Source organism: Physeter macrocephalus, unplaced genomic scaffold, assembly GCF_002837175.3.
Source record: "Physeter macrocephalus isolate SW-GA unplaced genomic scaffold, ASM283717v5 random_27, whole genome shotgun sequence".
NCBI lineage: Eukaryota > Metazoa > Chordata > Mammalia > Artiodactyla > Physeteridae > Physeter > Physeter macrocephalus.
The window spans coordinates 153,662-171,512 of NW_021145313.1; the positions used below are offsets into that span (position 1 = coordinate 153,662).

A 17,851-nucleotide genomic window follows, 5' to 3' on the forward strand; every position below is an offset into this window, starting at 1 on the left:
TTTTTTTTTTTTTTTTTTTGCTGTACACGGGCCTCTCACTGTTGTGGCCTCTCCCGTTGCGGAGCACAGGCTCTGGACGCTCAGGCTCAGAGGCCATGGCTCACAGGCCTAGCCGCTCCACGGCATGTGGGATCTTCCCGGACTGGGGCACAAACCCGTGTCCGCTGCATCGGCAGGCAGACTCTCAACCACCGCGCCACCAGGGAAGCCCTGTTTTGTTTTTTTAATTAGATTGTTTCACTTAGGGATTGGTTTGTTCAAATTATCTATTTCTTTTTGATTCAGTTTTGGTGGATGTATGTTTCTAGAAATTTGTCCTTCCATCTAGGTTGTCCAATTTGTTGGTATATAATTGTTTATAGTATTATTTTATGGTTTTTTTGTATTTCTGCAGTATTGGTTCTCATCTTATTTTGTTTGGGTCCTCTCTGTTTTCTTCTTAGTGAGCCTGGCCAGAAGTTTGTTGATTTTATTTACCCTTTCAAAGAACTAGCTCTTGGTTTTATTGACTTTTTCTATTGTTTTTAAAATTTCTATTTTATTTACTCTCTGATCTTTATTATTTCCTTCCTTCTGCTGACTTTAGGTTTTGTTTGTCTTTCTTTTTCTAATTCTTTTAGTGGTAGGTTAGGTTGATTATTTGAGAGTTTTCTTATTTTTTGAGGAAGGCCTGTATAGTTGTGAACTTCCCTCTAAGGACTGCTTTTGTTGCATCCCATAGATTTTGTATGGTTGTGTCTTCACTGTCATTTGTCTCAAGGTATTTTTTAATTTCTTCTTTGATTTCATCACTGACCCATTGGTTTTTTTAGTAGCATGTTGTTTAATCTCCATGTAATTGTTTTTTTCTTGTTTCTCTCTATGGTTGATTTCTAGTTTCATGCCACTGTAGTCAGAAAAGATACTTGAAATAATTTCTTTCCTCTTAAATTTGCTGAGGCTTATTTTGTGTCCTAGTATATGGTCTATCCTAGAGAATGTTCCAAGTGCACTTAAAAAGAATGTGTATTGTTTTTTATTTATTTTTATTTTTTGGATGTAGTGGCCTGAAGATATCAATTAAGTCTAACTGTAGAACTCCATTTTCTGATGATGTTAAGATTCTACCCCTATCAAATCAAAGGTAACCCTCCTGCCCCAGCCTGTCCCCACTCTCCCATTCGAAATAGCTTCTGATCAGCTTTTGGTATTCCTTCTATGACTCTTGCCTCCAAGTACCATCTAGTCTCTTCAGAACTCAGCAGCTGGTTTATTATGTTATTGAACACCTCCTGTGGGCCAGGTACTGTGCTAAGAGTACAACACACCCTCTATCTCACTCAGTCCTCACAACCACCGAAGGCCAGTACAGTTATCCAGTTTACCCATGAGGATACAGCACTGGAAAAGTTAAAACAACTTGTTCAAGGCCCTACTAATAGTAAGTAGAGGGGTGAGGATTGGAATCCAGCATTCTGACTGTAGCTGCACTTGAGATAGTGTCTTAGGTCCCTCCCCTCAAGATACACAAATGGATCTGGGGAAGCAGGGTTTCAGAAGCCTACCTATTTGCATTTTTAAATAAAACAATTTAAGCATAACTTGCACAATAAGTACAAGACTGCTTTCAGCAAGAAAAGGGTCAGCCTCATACAGCTTCCTTCAACAACTGAATCCTTCTTTCCACTTTTGGAGACGTGGGAGTTCCATGCCCTCTATCCCTTACCTCATGAGTCAGCGGAGTCTTCAGCAAAATGCTGCACACCTAGAGATGCGGACAGAGCAAGAAGAGAAAGTGGGGGAAGCAGGGGACCTAGATTTGCACTTGGCAATGAGGAAGAGATGGAGACACCTAACCAGGCCTGCCTACCACTGGCATACTAGGAAGCTGGCCTGTGTGGGCAGCAGCCCTCTCTCTGGGCATGGCCAAAGGTAGAGGTCTTTTCTGGGAAATGAAGTGGTATGGCTGGCAGGTACAGGGATGGAGTCTGCGGCACTGTAGGAGAGCTCGGCAGGAGGATCCCCGTGGTGGGGTAACTCCGTGTGTACCTTGTGGCCCTCGGGATATAAAGGGGGAGAATAGAAGGAACAGAAATGGACAGATGACGAAAAGAAGGGACACCAACACTGCAAGTGTTTCAGTCAGGGCCAGGCCGGCAGGCTTTGTTTCACCGTCCTGGTCTCTTCCTGCATACTCCAGCCCCACTGCTACCGCCCGGACTGTGGAGCACAGAATGGGATCAGAGAGCGTGCCCTCCATCCTGAGAAGAACACCAAGTCTTCTCCCTACTGAGCCCCAAACCCACCGACCCCCTCCCAAAAGAAAAAAAAAGATTGATGGTGTGATGGTCCAGTTCTTTATTTAGAAACCTGATTGTTCTAGAACATGGTGGGTGGATCTGCAGCCTACCCTTTTCATGGGATTGTGTCAGAGGTGGTGGGCAACTTTCTTCCCATTTTCTCAGCAACAGAGAGAAGGTGCTTCAACTCAGAAGCACAGACTGTAGGGAACAGTGTGGAAAGGGAAAGGGGCAGGACATCCCAAGCCTGTCTGGGGGAAGGGGGAAGGCGCCTCTGAACAGGAGTGGGGCCCGGGGTGGGGGGGGCGCCTCTTGGGGCCTGCTGACCCGCCCCACTCTTCTTGCTCCCCTGCTCTACTCCACTCCAAAGATCTCACAACGCTCTAGGTAGGGAGGGAAAGGAACCCACAAGCTGGGAGACGACGCGGGGGAAGCCGGGAGGAAAGGACGCGGGTATGGGGAGAAGCCCAGGAGAGCGAATCTCACAGGCCGAGGAGGTCTTGAGGGCGCTCTCAGCAGTAGCAGCAGCACTCAGCCCGAGGCCCCCCACACCCCCAGGAGGGCCTCGAAGTCCACAGCTCACAGCTCAGCTCTCCTCCGCTGTTTGGCCTTCAGGGCCCTGGGGGATGGGGGGGAAGGAGGCAGGGCCAGTCTAGGAAGACTCTGGACTCCGTGGCGAGCCAAAGGCGGTGGTCTCAGAAGTCAAATTCATCCAGGTCCCCCGTGCCTTCCCCGCCCCGCGAGCCCCACACGCGGCGGTAATTGCTCTCCAGCTCTTTCTGCCGCCGCCGCTCCTTCTGCGCCTCTTCAGCTCCCTGCACCTGGTGGGAGGGCACGGGGCTGAGCGGGGCCGAGGGAGGCCCGGGCGCCGGACGATCCCGGAGGGCGGGCAAGCACGGGGGAGGCAGGAGCCAGCGCGCGCGGCTCGTGGGGCTCTGGCCGAGGGCCCGATGCCCAGAACCAACAGCCTCGTCTGACGGGTGAGGAAACTGAGGCTGAGCCAGCGGCGAGGCTGGGAGGTGCCTGGAGGATTCTCAACCACACCCTCAACACCTCAGCTGGTTGCGGGAGAGGGAAGGCTGGAGGTCCAGGACTCGCGGGCGGGGCGCCTCTCACCAAGATATTGAAGAAAATCTCCTTGAGGTTTTTCGTGTCCTCATCAGTCAGCCAGTGTGCATCCTCCTCAGTCCCTTCAGTCCCCGGTCGGACAATCTTGATCTCAATTTTGCCTGGAAAGGATCGGGACGGCCGGTGAATAGAGAGGAGGGGTGGGAGCTTCAGCGCAGGTCCTCTGCCCCCGGGCCCCCGGCCGAGGTTCCCAGCCCCTCCACTTCGGCAGCAAGCCCTTCCAACAGCTCTGAATCCAGCCCGCCCTCCAGGGCCCACCTTCGGCTGTGAGTCCCTCCCTCTCCAGCAGCTCTTTCACCAGCCCCTCGATTTGTTTCAGTTGTGGGTTTTCCCGTTTCATCTCGAGGACAGTCAGATCCTGATTGGGGCCTCCGTGACGGAGCTTGGTGACCCGGACCCGGACTCTGTGCTCAGGATCCTCCTCTTAGAGGGGGAGACACACAGGGAGACACAAAGCAGAGCCGTGACTCCAGGGTGAGGGGCTGTGGTGGTCGCCTCTCCCTAAGCCATCAGTTGGTTTCGGCAGTTATTCCACCTCGAACACGTATGTGAGCCAGCGCTCAGAATAAATCAGTGCCCATCACACCACCCCACTGCAACCCATAAAGCTCCCTCCACCAACTGCAGTCTCCTTCCCTCCCTCCAGACCCGATAATTCTGTCCGTCACCTACAGGAAAACGACTGTTTTCTGAAGCAAAGATCAGGCCACCTGGGCCTGCAAAGAAAAAGTAAACTGGAAAACTGGTTTGGCACCCCACAATGTCGGGACTCAAAAGACATTTCAGCGTTTATAATAGAGATAGTGGGATGGAAGGTCTGAAACTAGGACATTCCATTTGCAATGCCTGGTCTCCACACCCACAGGCCCCGTGGAATGGACACAAGGGGCGCAAGAGGAAGGGAACTTCGAGTCTGTCCAGGCAGCTGGCTTCTGAGCAGCTGGGCTGCCCCACTGACACCCTGCTCGCCGGGGCCGCTCCCTGCGCGGTGCTAGCCATCGGTAGGCAGCACCTGTCACAGACGTGCCGTCTTCCGCACACAGGCTCACATCATTCGGTTAATATCTACTGAGCACCCACGAGGTGCCGGCCAAAGTGCTAGGCACTGGATGGACAGGAGCAAGCCGGAAAAGAGTCATGCAAGCAAGCCAGAGGCCCTGTGGCCTCTGAAAGCTGCTTCCCCAAAGGACAACTAGGAGGTAACCAGGCAAAGGGACAGAGGTGTTGGGAAGAAGGCAAGCGTGAGAACAGTATCCCAGAGAGAGAGAGAGAGCATTCTCAGAAGGGATGAAGATGACGGACCTGGCTGTTCCTTCCTGATAGTTCTCACCTGCCGGTTGTGGGGGTGGGGGACGCTTCTGGGGGACAGCCCTCCTTTTCCGGTGCTTCTTTATCAGCTCTGGACTCTGTTTTTCCTCCAGCCTTTTGATGAGTTTGTTGAGAGTGGACGTCAGGGCCAGCATAGCCCGATCACGCTCCGACTCCTTCTTCAGCCCGTCTGGGTCCAGCTCTTTCTCTGTCTGGGAGGCCCAAGGTGGGGGTGGAGAGTCAAGGGTCTGCAGTGTGAGGGGCAGTCCATGCTCCACGGAGGAGTAGTATCTAAGTCTCATCCTTCTCTCTGACCCCCTTCCCCACCATCCCCCCTTTTAATTAAGTAAGCAACTAGCGGTTCAGGGTGCCAGGTCATACGTCCCAGGCAGGCGAGGTGCTGCCCCTGTTCTCCTCCGGTCCCTGGGCCTGTCCGCCCACAGGCGCTGGCAGCTGCGGAAGCAGCAGGCGGAAGAGTGGAGCTCACCTCCTGGATGATGTTCTCCAGCTCCCGCTCCATGCCAGCCTTCACCTCCGCACGGAGCCGGTCTCGGTCTGACGGGAGCAGTATCCCTTCCAGTTCCTTCTCAAATTCTCCCAGCAACTGCCTTTCATCCTCATCATCTTCTTCATCCTCATCGTCCTCCTCTTCTTCCACCTCGTTCTGATGTTCTGGATCACGCTTTTCCTTCACCTCCGGTCCCCTGGGAGGGACTTCTGCAGCACTGTCTCCAGGCTGCTCTTGGCCTGCGTTTGGCTTCCCCTGGGTGGGGATCGGGAGAAAGAGGGAGATGGTAGATGGCTGGGGTTTCTGTAGACACGTGGGGGGCAGACAAACAGGGATGTGGTAGCGGGGGACTCAGGAGGAGTAAAGGAAGTTGAGGCAGCTCTTTGGGGCCCAGGTCAGGCCCCAGTCAGGGGTGGTTTTCCGAATGCTCCCAGCAGGGAGGCGGGTTCCACCCCTCCCTGGAGCAGGGCCCATACCTTTCTTGTTCCACCCTTCAGCTCCTCTATCAATCGAATCAAGTCTGCGGGACTCCGAATCACTTTGACTTGCACGTTGTTCTGAAAATCTGTGATGAAAGAATGGGAATGGACCCATTGTGTCTTAAATTAATTCTGTTTTTACTTCCTAAGGAGAGGAGTTGAGGAGGCCAAGGAAGGACATGGTCCCTGCCTGCAGGAACTACCTGTCCAGTCTGAGAGATAGGGCCCAACATACCCCTCCAGAGAGCGCTCATGTGGCCTAAGGGGGCCTCACGGGCGAGAGAGAGAAGGATGCTAACAAGCTGCCGAGTCCCCTGCTCTTTCATGCACTCCTATAAAAAGGAATCTGCTGCTGGCCTGGCTGCCCAACCTCCCTCCCAGTGTTTTAGCTCTACCCCTACCCCCCACCTGCCCCCTGCAGAACCTGAAAATACGTTCAAGCGGTAAAGGAGATGTGGAGGGTTCACTCACCATCGTGGGAGCCTGGCGCTGGATCCGTTGCCTCAAGGTTTGGTTCCTGCTCCTGATGAGAAGAAAAGGGCAGAGTCAAGTATGCAGGCTTATGCATGCCAGCCATACTCTTAAAGCAATGACTCTGGGTAAATCCTTGCATCCCTAGGTAAATGGAGGTCATCTCATCATAATGACCTCAGCTTGAGTGGCCCTCCAGCCCAAAGCCCAGGTTCAGCCTCATCAGAGAAACGGCTAGGGAGCTGGCTCTCACCTCAGCCTGTGCCTCCCCCATTTCTGGCGCCTGTTCCTCTGGCTCGTGAAGCATCTTCCAGAAATCTGATTCCTTACCGTCATCCTTGGCTAGGCTTGCACCTGGAATACAGAGAACAAGGGAGAACCTGAAAGGAGGGGAGAAACAGAAGGGAGCAAATAGCATGGGGTTCGTTCTCCTCTATTACTAAGGGGTTAGGGCCCGTAGTACTTTTTCACCCACCCCAACAGTCAGGACTGTTAAGGACAAGACACCCCTGGGTGTACAGGACAGTAACACTGGAGAAGGGAAGAAACGGGAGACATGTTTCATGGAACAGGTGACACAAGGGCCTACCTGCTTTCTTCTGGGGCATCGCCCGAGGCTTGGTCTCACTCCATATTTGAGGGTCCAGGTCTTGCCGACCCTCTATGGCTTTGTCTCCGTACTGCTTTGAGTCTACTGAAAGACAGCGCGTAGGCAGGACAGGGACACATTCCTCTCAGCTCCTCAGTACTTTATCTTCTGCATGTCCCTCCCCATGTCTCTCCTTCCTTGTTTTAGTTACTCACCAGCTTGCCTCTGCATGTAGGCCGTGTACTCCTCAGGCTGCAGGGCGGGGTGACAGAGAATGGCCTGGGGAGCAGCACTGGGCGGGGGCCGGAGGAGAGGGTGAGGGCAGAGCCGAGGAGTCCGAACAGTCAGCACGTAAGAGCAGGACAAGGGCTCATCCACTCGATCAATGTAGTCCCCAGAGATACCAGCGCCCTCGTCACAGAGGAACTGCCAGGACAGAGAGGGTGAGTAAAGAGTAATTACCACCAACAATTACCATTAGTTCTTAGAGCAGCTGTCTTCTATTAAGCACTTATAGTTTGTCAGGCACTGTGCATGCATTGTGCATATGGCACTTTACCTGCATTAGCTCATTTCATTGTCACAGAAACCCAGTAAGGGAGGTATCAGTATCTCAACTCTGTGGCTCAAGAAACTTAGGTTTGAGGTGGTTGAGGGACTTGTCCAGGCTGACCAGCTGGTAAGTGGTAAAAAATAGGAACTGAACTTGGGCAGCTTAACTGTAGGTAACCAGCTGATTTGTTTCACGTGATTGCTTTATATAAATACAGTATGTACATACTTTTACATATCTGATATATATTTTCATATGTATTTGAAATCTATATATTCTTTGTGTGTGTGTGTGTGTATGATTTTTAAAAAACTTCAAACAGTTCTAAGGTCCTTGTATCATTCAGAAAGAGAACAAAGATATCAATTAATGTTAGCCTTTGACAAATTCAGCATACACCACTGTAATTTCTAAAGTAACTATTAAAAGTAGAAGAGAGGCCCCACTTCTGAACAGCAGCAGGAGAAGCTCTGCAGACCCACTCCTTAGTGAAATTCCATTACCGGTGAACATTTTTTTTAAAACTCACATTTTAAATCTCTGGAAATTTTCCTAAGGACATACAACAAATTAAAAAACATCGATTCAAGAAGATCTGCTACATCTTGGACAGTGAAAGTGTGTAGTACTTGGGCCATGACCTGCTCCCTCCCTCTCTTCCCCCAACCGCCACTTCACAGCTCACTTAGACAGATGCTCCACTCCAGGTGAGTGTGGTACAAAAAACGGGGCTTCCTATCCCCTCAGCATCCAGCCAAGGGATATGGTATTTCACCAGAGGGGCAGGCCACCAATATTTCTCAGTCCTCTCTAGTTCTGAGTTGCAGAGAATAAATTCCTGCTGAATGTGGTCAAGAGATTGAGGACTCCCTTCCTCCACCCAGCCCCACTCATAGGACAGCGGCTCTACCTCAGGTGCAGCAGGACAAGAATATTGGGCCTTGATCCCACCACAGATCACTAAAAGGGCAGAGGTTTCACAACAGAGATGCAAACTGAGAAGACCAGAGGCTATTACCCCTGCCCAGGAGTGTCACTCTGGCAGAACTGGATCACTGTCCCTGACACCAGCTCCGGAGCAGGGGCTTAGAGATTCTGCCCAGGGGAGAGGCAATCCATAAGAACAGAGAGCTCCAAAGCTCTTTCCAAAGGAACTGACTTCATGTGAAACAGAGTATGGGGAAGTTTAAGCCTAAGGGCACATTCAAAAAAATGAAAAATTTGATGGTAAGCACTAAAGAAGCCGGTAGCTTCAAAAACAACCCCTGTAAAGGGGCCCAAATTTAATTGGATCAGACTATGGACCAACTTATGCCCCACATGTAACAAACTACAGAGCAATCAGCTGGCAATTAGTGGGTAAGAACAGCTGGGTATGATACCAGCAGAGGCAGACAGGGTAACACATCAGCAAAAGAAACAGTCAAAGTGAACCCCGCTGAAACCACTGTCATCTCGTGTGACCGTGTGCATGTCTAAGGCTGTGCCCTCAGAGGCTTCATACTGTAGGAGAAGTAGCCTTCATTAAAATAGCCCAGCCAAGTCACTAAAGAAATAAACAAGCAAATAACCAAAACAAGTCTTGTGGTGGAGGGCAAGAATCAGTATTCAGACTTGCTTCAATATAATACCAAAAATGTCCGGTTTTCAACAAAAAATTATGAGATATGCAAAGAAACAGTTCAGTGTGACTCATACACAGGAGAAAAGCAGGCAACAGAAAATGCCTGTGAGAGGGCACAGATGTTAGATTTCACAGAGAAACTTTTTTTTAACATCTTTATTGGAGTATAATTGCTTTACAATGGTGTGTTAGTTTCTGCTTTATAATAGAGAAACATTTTAAAGTAGTCATTATAAATATGTTTGAGGAGCTAAGAACTTAAATCATACAAAGTATGTTCTCCTATAATTCAAAAAGATACACGCACCCCTGTGTTAACAGCAGCACTGTTTACAATAGCCAAGAAGTGGAAACAACTTAAATGTCCATCAACGGATGAAGAGGATGGATGAATGGATAAAGATGATGTGGTACACATGTACAACGGAATACTACTCAGCTGTAAAAAAGGATGAAATAATGCCATTTGCAGCAACATGGATGGACCTAGAGATGACCATATTAAGTGAAGTAAGTCAGAAAGAGAAAGACAAATACATTATGATATCACATATGAATCTAAAATATTATGCAAATGAACTTATCTATGAAACAGAAATAGACTCACAGACATAAAGAACAGACTTGTGATTGCCAAGGGGGAGGGAAGGTGGAGGAGAGAAGGATTGGGAGTTTGGGATTAGCAGCTGCAAACTATAATATATAGACTGGATAAACAACAAGGTCCTACTGTATAGGAAACTGTATTCAATATCCTGTGATAAACCACAATGGAAAAGAATTATGAAAAGGAATGTATATATAACTGAATCACTTTGCTGTACAGCAGAAATTAACACAACATTGTAAATCCAGTATACTTCAATGAAATAAATTAAAAAAGGAAAGCAGGGGCAAAGTATGTTCTCTGACCACGATGGAATGATATTAGAAATCAATAATATAAAGGAATTTGGGGGAATTCATAAATATGTGGAAATTAAACAATATACTCCTAAGTAGCCAATGGCTCAAAGAAGAAATCACAAGAAAATCAGAAAATACTAAGATGAGTGAAAACACAGTGAAGACACAATATATCAAAACTTATGGAATGCAGCTAAAGCAGTGCTTAGAAGAAAATTTTTACCTGTAAAATATAAAAAAGAAGAAAGATATCAAACCCATAACCTGAAAAAGAAAAGCAAACTAAACCCAAAGCAAGCAGGGGGAAGAAAATAATACGGATTAGAACAGAAATGAATGAAATAGAGAACAGAAAAGCAGTAGAGAAAATAAACTAAAAGTTGATTTTTGAAAAGATAAATAAAAGTGACAAAACTTTAACTAGACTGACCAAGAAAAAAAGAGAAGACTCAAATTAGTACAGTTGAGAATGAAAGAAGGAACATTACTACCAACCTTACAGATATAAAAAGGATTGTAAAGGAATACGATGGTCACCTATATGCCAACAAATCAGATAACTCAGATGAAATGGACAAATTTCTAGAAAGACTCAAACTACCAAAACTGACTCAAGAAGAAATAGACAATCTGAATAGACCAGTAACAAGTAAAGAGATTAAGTTAGTAATTAAAAAACCAGCCACATAGAAAAGCTTGGGTCAGATGGGTCTACTGATGAATTCTATCAAACATTTAAAAAATAAACATACCAATCAGTCTCAAACTCTTCAAAAAATAGAAGAGGAGCGAATACTTCCCAACTCATTCTATGAGACAAGTATTACCCTGACACCAAATCTAGATAAAGATATCACAAGAAAGGAAACCACAGGCCAAAATCTCTCATGATTATAAACCCCCAAATCCTCAAATAGTTAAATGAATTCCACAGCATATAAAAAGGATTACACACCATGGCCAAGTGGGATTTATTCCAGGAGTACAGGGTTGGGTTAACATTTTTTTAATCAATTAATTTAATTAATACATCCTATCAACAGAATAAAGGACAAAAACCACATGATCATCTCAATGGATGAAGAAAAAGCATTTGACAAAATTCAATATCTCTTCATGATCAAAACATTCAACAAACAAGGAAAAGGGGAACTTCATTGATCTGATAAAAGGCATCTATAGGACTTCCCTGGTGGCACAGTGGTTAAGAATCCGCCTGCCAATGCAGGGGACATGGGTTTAATCCCTGGTCCAGGAAGATCCCGCATGCCACAGAGCAGCTCAGCACATGCACCACAACTACTGAGCCTGCGCTCTAGAGCCCACGAGCCACAACTACTTAAGCCTGTGCGGTCTAGGGCCCGCATGCTGCAACTACTGAGCCCGTGTGCTGCAACTACTGAAGCCCGTGCGCCTAGAGCCCGTGCTCCGCAACAAGAGAAGCCACCGCAATAAGCCCACACACCTCAACAAAGAGTAGCCCCTGCTCGCTGCAACTAGAGAAAGCCCGTGCACAGCAATGAAGACCCAATGCAGCCAAAAAAAAAAAAAAAAAGTAGCCATTTATTTAAAAAAAAGGCATCTATGAAAAATCCACAGCTAACACTATACTTAATGGTAAAAAACTGAATGGTTTCCCCCTGAGATCAGGAACAAGAGAAGGATGTCTGCTCACGCCACTTCTATTCAACATCATACTGGAGGTTCTGACTAGGGCAATTAGGCAAGAAAATGAAATAAAAGGCATCTAGGGCTTCCCTGGTGGCACAGTGGTTGAGAGTCCGCCTGCTGATGCAGGGGACACGGGTTCGTGCCCCTGTCCAGGAAGATCCCAGATGCCACGGAGCGGCTGGGCCCGTGAGCCATGGCCGCTAAGCCTGTGCGTCCGGAGCCTGTGCTCCACAATGGGAGAGGCCACAACAGTGAGAGGCCCGCGTCCCCCAAAAAAAAAAAAAAAAGAAAAGAAAAAAGGCATTTAGATTAGAAAAACTAAAACTATCTTTATTTACAAGATGACCTGATCTTGCATATAGAAAATCCTAAGGAATCCACTAGAAAAAAAACACAACATTACAATGAATGAGTTCAGTAGGTTACAGGATATAGGAATCAACTGTATTTCTATACACCTGCAATGAACAATCCAAAAATAAAATTAATAATTACATTTGCAATAGCATCAAAAAGAATTAAGTAATTGGGAATAAATGTAGCAAAATAAGTGTAGAACTATTATTCTGAAAACTACAAAACACTAAATCAACTATACTTCACACTTTTTTTTTTTCTGCCACGTGGCTTGCAGGATCTTAGTTCCCCGACCAGGGATCAAACCCGTGCCCCCTGCACTGAGAGCACAGAGCCAACCACTGGACCGCCAGGGAACTCCCTAAATCAACTATACTTCAATTTTTAAAGAATTAAAAAAATAATAACATAAAAACAATACGACTTCCCTGGTGGCGCAGTGGTTAAGAATCCGCCTGCCAATGCAGGGGACGTGTTCCATCCCTGGTTGGGGAAGATTCCCACATGCCCCAGAGCAACTAAGCCTGTGTGCCACAACTACTGAAGCCCGCATGCCCTAGAGCCCCTGCGCTGCAACTACTGAGCCTGTGTGCTGCAACTACTGAAGCCCACATGCCTAGAGCCCATGCTCTGCAACAAGAGAAGCCACCACAATGAGAAGCCCGTGCACCACAACGAAGACCCAACACAGCCAAAACAAAAAAACAAAAAAAAACACCAATAGCTAACTGTTCTTTAACACCCACTATGTCCCAGGAAAACAAAACAAAACAAAACAAAAAAACTTCCAAAACTACAAAACATTGCTGAAAGAAATTAAAGACAAACAAAACAGAAGGACATCCAAGTTCACAGATTACAAGACTTAATATTGTTAAGATGACAATACTCCCCAAATTGATCTTCAGGTTCAATGCAATCTCCATCAAAATTTCAGACATGTTCTTTGCAGAAATTAACAAACTGTTCCTAAAACTCATATGAAAATTCGAGGAACTCCACATAGCCAAAACAATCTTGAAAAAAAAGAACAGGATTGGATTTTGAATTGTATTTATGGATTTCAAAACTTGCTACAAAGCTACAATAATCAAGACATTGTGGTACTGACATAAGTATAAATATATAGGCCAAGAAAACAGAATTGAGAGTCCAGAAATTAATTTTCACTGTTATCATCATTTGATTTTCAACAATGTTACCCAGATGATTCAGTGGGAATGTCTTTTCAACAAACGATGCTAGGTCAACTGGATATCTACAAGCAAAAGAATGAAGTTGGACTCCTACTTCCTACCATATACAAAAAATTAAATCCAACTGGATCAAAGACCTACATGTAAAACTATAAAACTCTTAGAAGGAAACATAGGTGTAAGTCTTCCTGGCAATGGTTTGTTGGATACAACAACAAAAGCACAAGTAACAACAACAACAACAAATAGATAAATTGGAATCCATCAAAATTAAAGGCCTTTGTGTTGTAGAGGACACCATCAAGAATGTGAACTGGCAACCCACAGAATGGGAGAAAATATTTGCAAATCATATATCTGAGAAGGAATTTGTACCCAGAATATATAAAGAAATTTTACAACTCAAAATGACACTGCAATTTTTAAATGGGCAAAAGACCTGAATAGATATTTCTCCAAAGAAGATAGACAAATTGCTAATAAGCCCATGAAAAGATGCTCCACATCGTTAACCATCAGGGAAATGCAAATCAAAACCACAATGAGATGCCGTTTCATACTTACTAGGAAGGCTATAGGCAAAAAGATGAAAAACAAATGTTGATGGGGATGTGGAGAAACTGAAACCCTCATACACCACTTGTGGGATTATAAAATGATGCTACTGCTTTGGAAACAGTCTGGCAGTTTCTCGAAAGGTTAAACATAGAATTACCATATGATCCAGCAATCCTACTCCTTGGTATGTACCAAAAAGAAATGAGAACATATGTCCACACAAAAACCTGTTCACATATGTTAAAAGCAGCATTGTTCATAATAGCCAAAAAGTGCAAACAACCCAAGTGTTCATCAACTGATGAATGGATAAATAGAATGTGGAATATTATTTGGCAATAAAATGTAATGAAGTACTAGTACATGCTATGCACAGATGACCCTTGAAAACACGGTAAATGAAAGAAGCCAGACACAAAAGGTCACACATTACATAATTCCATCTATATGAAATGCCCAGAATAAGCAAATCTATAGAGTGAAAGATTAGAGGCTGTCTAGAGGGGAGGATGGGGTTTGGAGCAGAGGTGGAATGGAAAGTAACTGCTAAAGGGTAGTGGATTTCTTTTAGGGTGATGACAGCGTTCTAAAATTGATTGTGGTGATGGTTGTACAACTCTGAATATACGAAAAACCACTGAATTGCACACTGAATTGTGTGGTATGTGAATTATATTTCGATAAAGATGTTATTTAAAAAAATAAAGGGGGGCTTCCCTGGTGGCGCAGTGGTTGCGCGTCCGCCTGCCGATGCAGGGGAACCGGGTTCGCGCCCCGGTCTGGGAGGATCCCACGTGCCGCGGAGCGGCTGGGCCAAAGGGCATAACTTCCCACTGAGATGAGAGAAAAAGTGGCATAATTAAGACAAAATAAAACAAACCAAAAGCAAGAAAGGAGAGAAAAGTGGAACAGAAGAAAGCATAAAATAAAACGTAAGACATAAGTCCAAATATATACACACACACATATATAAATGATTAAAAATGTTTAAAAATACAAGTATATGCTATTTAGACACATTTAAGACTTAAGAATATAGAAAAGAAAAGCAGAAGGATGAAAAAAATAAGTAAACATAACTCAATGAAAGCTGTTATAGCTATATTATTATCACACAAGAGACTTTAAGTAAAAAAATTACTAAGATAAAGAAGGTCAATTCATAATGTTAAAATGTTCAATTTATGAGGAAGATAATTTAAATTGTGTGTAATTCTTTATCTTCCTTATTGTCTCTCCCAACTAGAGCAGGCATTTCTGTCTGTTGTGTTCTCTGAAATATCGCTAGCAACTAGAACAGTGCCTGGCACATAGAAGCACTTAATAAACATTTGTTCAATAAATTAATACATAGCCCCAAGATACAAAAGCAACAACTGACAGAATAATGATGAATAAATTGAAAGAATAATAAGGAATAACACACAAATCCATAATTATAGTGGGTGACAAAGCAGTAAGGATACAAAAGATTTGAACAGCAGTAAGGATACAAAAGATTTGAACAATCATGACCTAAAAGACATACAGAAAATACTGTGCCTAACAGCAGAGAACACATTCTTTTCAAGCACAAAGAACCATTCACAGAAATTGACATATACTGGACCATACAAGTCTCAACAAATTGAAACTTATATGGTCCAGGACTTGTATTTGAGGACTCAAATTAAATGGTACCACCATTAAAATCTATATAATTATGAGATATATAAGATAATCAGGGAAATGAAATTATTGAATATTTGGTTATAAGAAATTATGGTTAATTTTTTAGTGTGATATGGTATTGTGGTTATATTTTTAAAAGTCTTTTAGGGATAATACAGGAATATTTATGGATGAAATGATATGATGTCTGTAATTTGTTTCCAAATAATCTGGGAGTGGAGGTGTAGTGCAGGGAGGTGGGCAAGGGGATAGATGAAATGAGACTTGCCATATTGGCCCAAGCCAGACGACACACAGGTGGGTCACTGGACAATTATCTCTGATTCTATGTTTTAAATTTTCCATAACAAAAATTTTAAAAAGACAATCTTTAAATATATATAAACTGCACCCAGCAATTACACTTTCAAGATACAGTTACACATATACATATGTATAATGGAATAATCTTTTGTAATGACAAAAAGTAGGGGGGAAACTATTTTAATCAGTACAGTAATGGTGACAAAATGATAGAATATTCACACAATGGAACATTATGCAAATGTGAAAACAAAGAATAAAGTTCTAGATGTACTGACATTGAAAGATCTCTAAGAATTATTGTCAAGATATACAAAAACAAGGTGCAGAACATGTGTTTAATATATTGTGTGTTGTGTGTAAAAAAAGGGAACAGGAAATAAGAATCTCTAGTCATAATTGCTTTTAAACACACAAAGAAAGGCTGGAAGGACAAAGAATAATCTAAGCAGGGTTACTTGGGGGGTGGGGGTGGGGGAAGGGCATGATGGGAAATGAGCAGGTGGGAGGGAAGTTTGAGAGGGAAATTTTTCACTGCACACCTCTTTATAGTTTCTGGGTTTTGAGTCATGGGAAAGTATTATCCATTTAAAAATTAGATAAAGAAACTTAAAATAGGCTTAGAAAACTGTGACACATACCTAAAGTAATACTTGGAGAGAAATTTATAAGAGACGTATTATAAAAGAGGAAAAGCTGGAAATGAACTAAGTATTCATTTCAAGAAGTTAGAAAAAACCAGCAAATTAAAGCTGAAAAAAGTAGAAGGAAGGAAAATAAAGATTAGCGTGGAAATAAATACAATGGAAAACAAATACGATACAGAAGGTCAACATAGCCAAAATTAGTTCTCTGAAAAGTCTACTAAAACCGACCAACCTCTTGAGAAACTGACCAGTAACAAAAGAGCAAGGCAAAAATAACCCATGAGCAAGAAAAAGAGAAACCTAATTACAGATGCTACAGAAATTAGAAAGATAATAGAAGGATATCATGAACAACTTCATACCAATAAATCTGAAAAATGAGACAAACTAGATAAATTCCTTAAAAATATAACTTACTAAAACTGACCCAACTAGATATAGAAAACTTTGAATATTCCTAAAACTACTAAATCAAATGAATCATAAGTTTATGATTTCCACAAATCATAAAGGTTTTCCATAAATCTTTCCACAAAGAAAACCTAGACCAAGATGATTTTCCAGGTGAATTCTAGCAAACATTTAAGGAATAAAAAATTGCAATCTTACACACCCTTCAGAGTATAGAAAAAGTGAACATTTTTCAACTTATTTTCTGAGGCTAGCATAACCTTGTCACTAAAGCATGATAAGGACAGTACTAGAAGGAAACACTATACAAGATCCTTTAAAACATCACAAACTGAGCCCAACAAGATATAAAAGGATAGTCAAAGGTAATACATATGACTGAACTGGGTTCATCTCAGGAAAGCAAAATTGGTTTAACATTAGAAAAGCAATAAATAACTTAATGTCAAATCACAGATACAGAGAATAAACTAGTGGTTATCAGTGGGGAGATGAAGAGGGGGACAATATAGGGATAGAGGATTAAGAAGTACAAACTATAATGTATAAAATAAACTACAAGGATATACTGTATAACACGGAGAATACAGCCAATATTTTATAATAACTATAAATGGAGTATAACCTTTAAAAATTGTGAATCACCACATTGTACACCTGTAATTTATATAATATAATCAACTACTATACTTCAATTTTTAAAAATGTTTTAATAAAATAAGAGCAAAAAAAATTTCTGAGTGTATAAAAAGCTAACAATGGTTACCTTTTTATGGGGATGGGAAGAGACTGATGAGGGGAAAGGTGTATTGAGGCTTTTCTCTGTATACTTTGTAAAGCATTTCTACGTTGGAGCTATGAAAACTTAATACTTATTCAAAAATTAAATATAAAATTTTTTAAGTGTGAAAAAAATCCAAGTTAGAAAGAGAACAGAACAAACTTAAAAGAAGAAGAAGGAAAGAAATAATAAAGATAAAATAATGAAGATGTTAATGAAATAGTAATCAGACAATAGAGAGGATAAACAAAGTCAAAAGGTAGCTCTTGGACTAACAGACAAATCTCTGGCAAGACAGATCAACAAAAAGAGAAAAGGCAAAGTCAATATTAGGAATTTAAAAGGGGGTATGGCCTTCCCTGGTGACGCAATGGTTGAGAATCTGCCTGCCAATGCAGGGGACACGGGTTC

The 17,851-nt window shown here is 43.4% G+C and overlaps 1 protein-coding gene across 4 annotated transcripts in view; it reads right to left on the bottom strand.

Moving 5' to 3' along the window:
- Positions 1-2,322: 2,322 nt before the first annotated feature.
- Positions 2,323-17,851, bottom strand: part of OS9 (OS9 endoplasmic reticulum lectin) — a 30,570-nt gene continuing 15,041 nt past the window's right edge. The window contains exons 6-15 of one of the 4 annotated variants that reach the window (XM_007115988.4): positions 6,978-7,188; positions 6,763-6,864; positions 6,427-6,527; positions 6,174-6,225; positions 5,700-5,788; positions 5,203-5,478; positions 4,738-4,927; positions 3,666-3,830; positions 3,396-3,508; positions 2,323-3,100 (exon numbers count right to left, since the gene is read on the bottom strand). In XM_007115988.4, coding sequence (XP_007116050.1) covers positions 2,975-3,100; positions 3,396-3,508; positions 3,666-3,830; positions 4,738-4,927; positions 5,203-5,478; positions 5,700-5,788; positions 6,174-6,225; positions 6,427-6,527; positions 6,763-6,864; positions 6,978-7,188 — 1,425 coding nt within the window. In that variant the 3' untranslated portion in view covers positions 2,323-2,974. Of the gene's footprint in view, positions 3,101-3,395; positions 3,509-3,665; positions 3,831-4,737; positions 4,928-5,202; positions 5,479-5,699; positions 5,789-6,173; positions 6,226-6,426; positions 6,528-6,762; positions 6,868-6,977; positions 7,189-17,851 lie in introns of all 4 variants that reach the window. The other 3 variants (XM_007115987.4, XM_007115990.4, XM_007115989.4) reach the window with 3 other exon arrangements.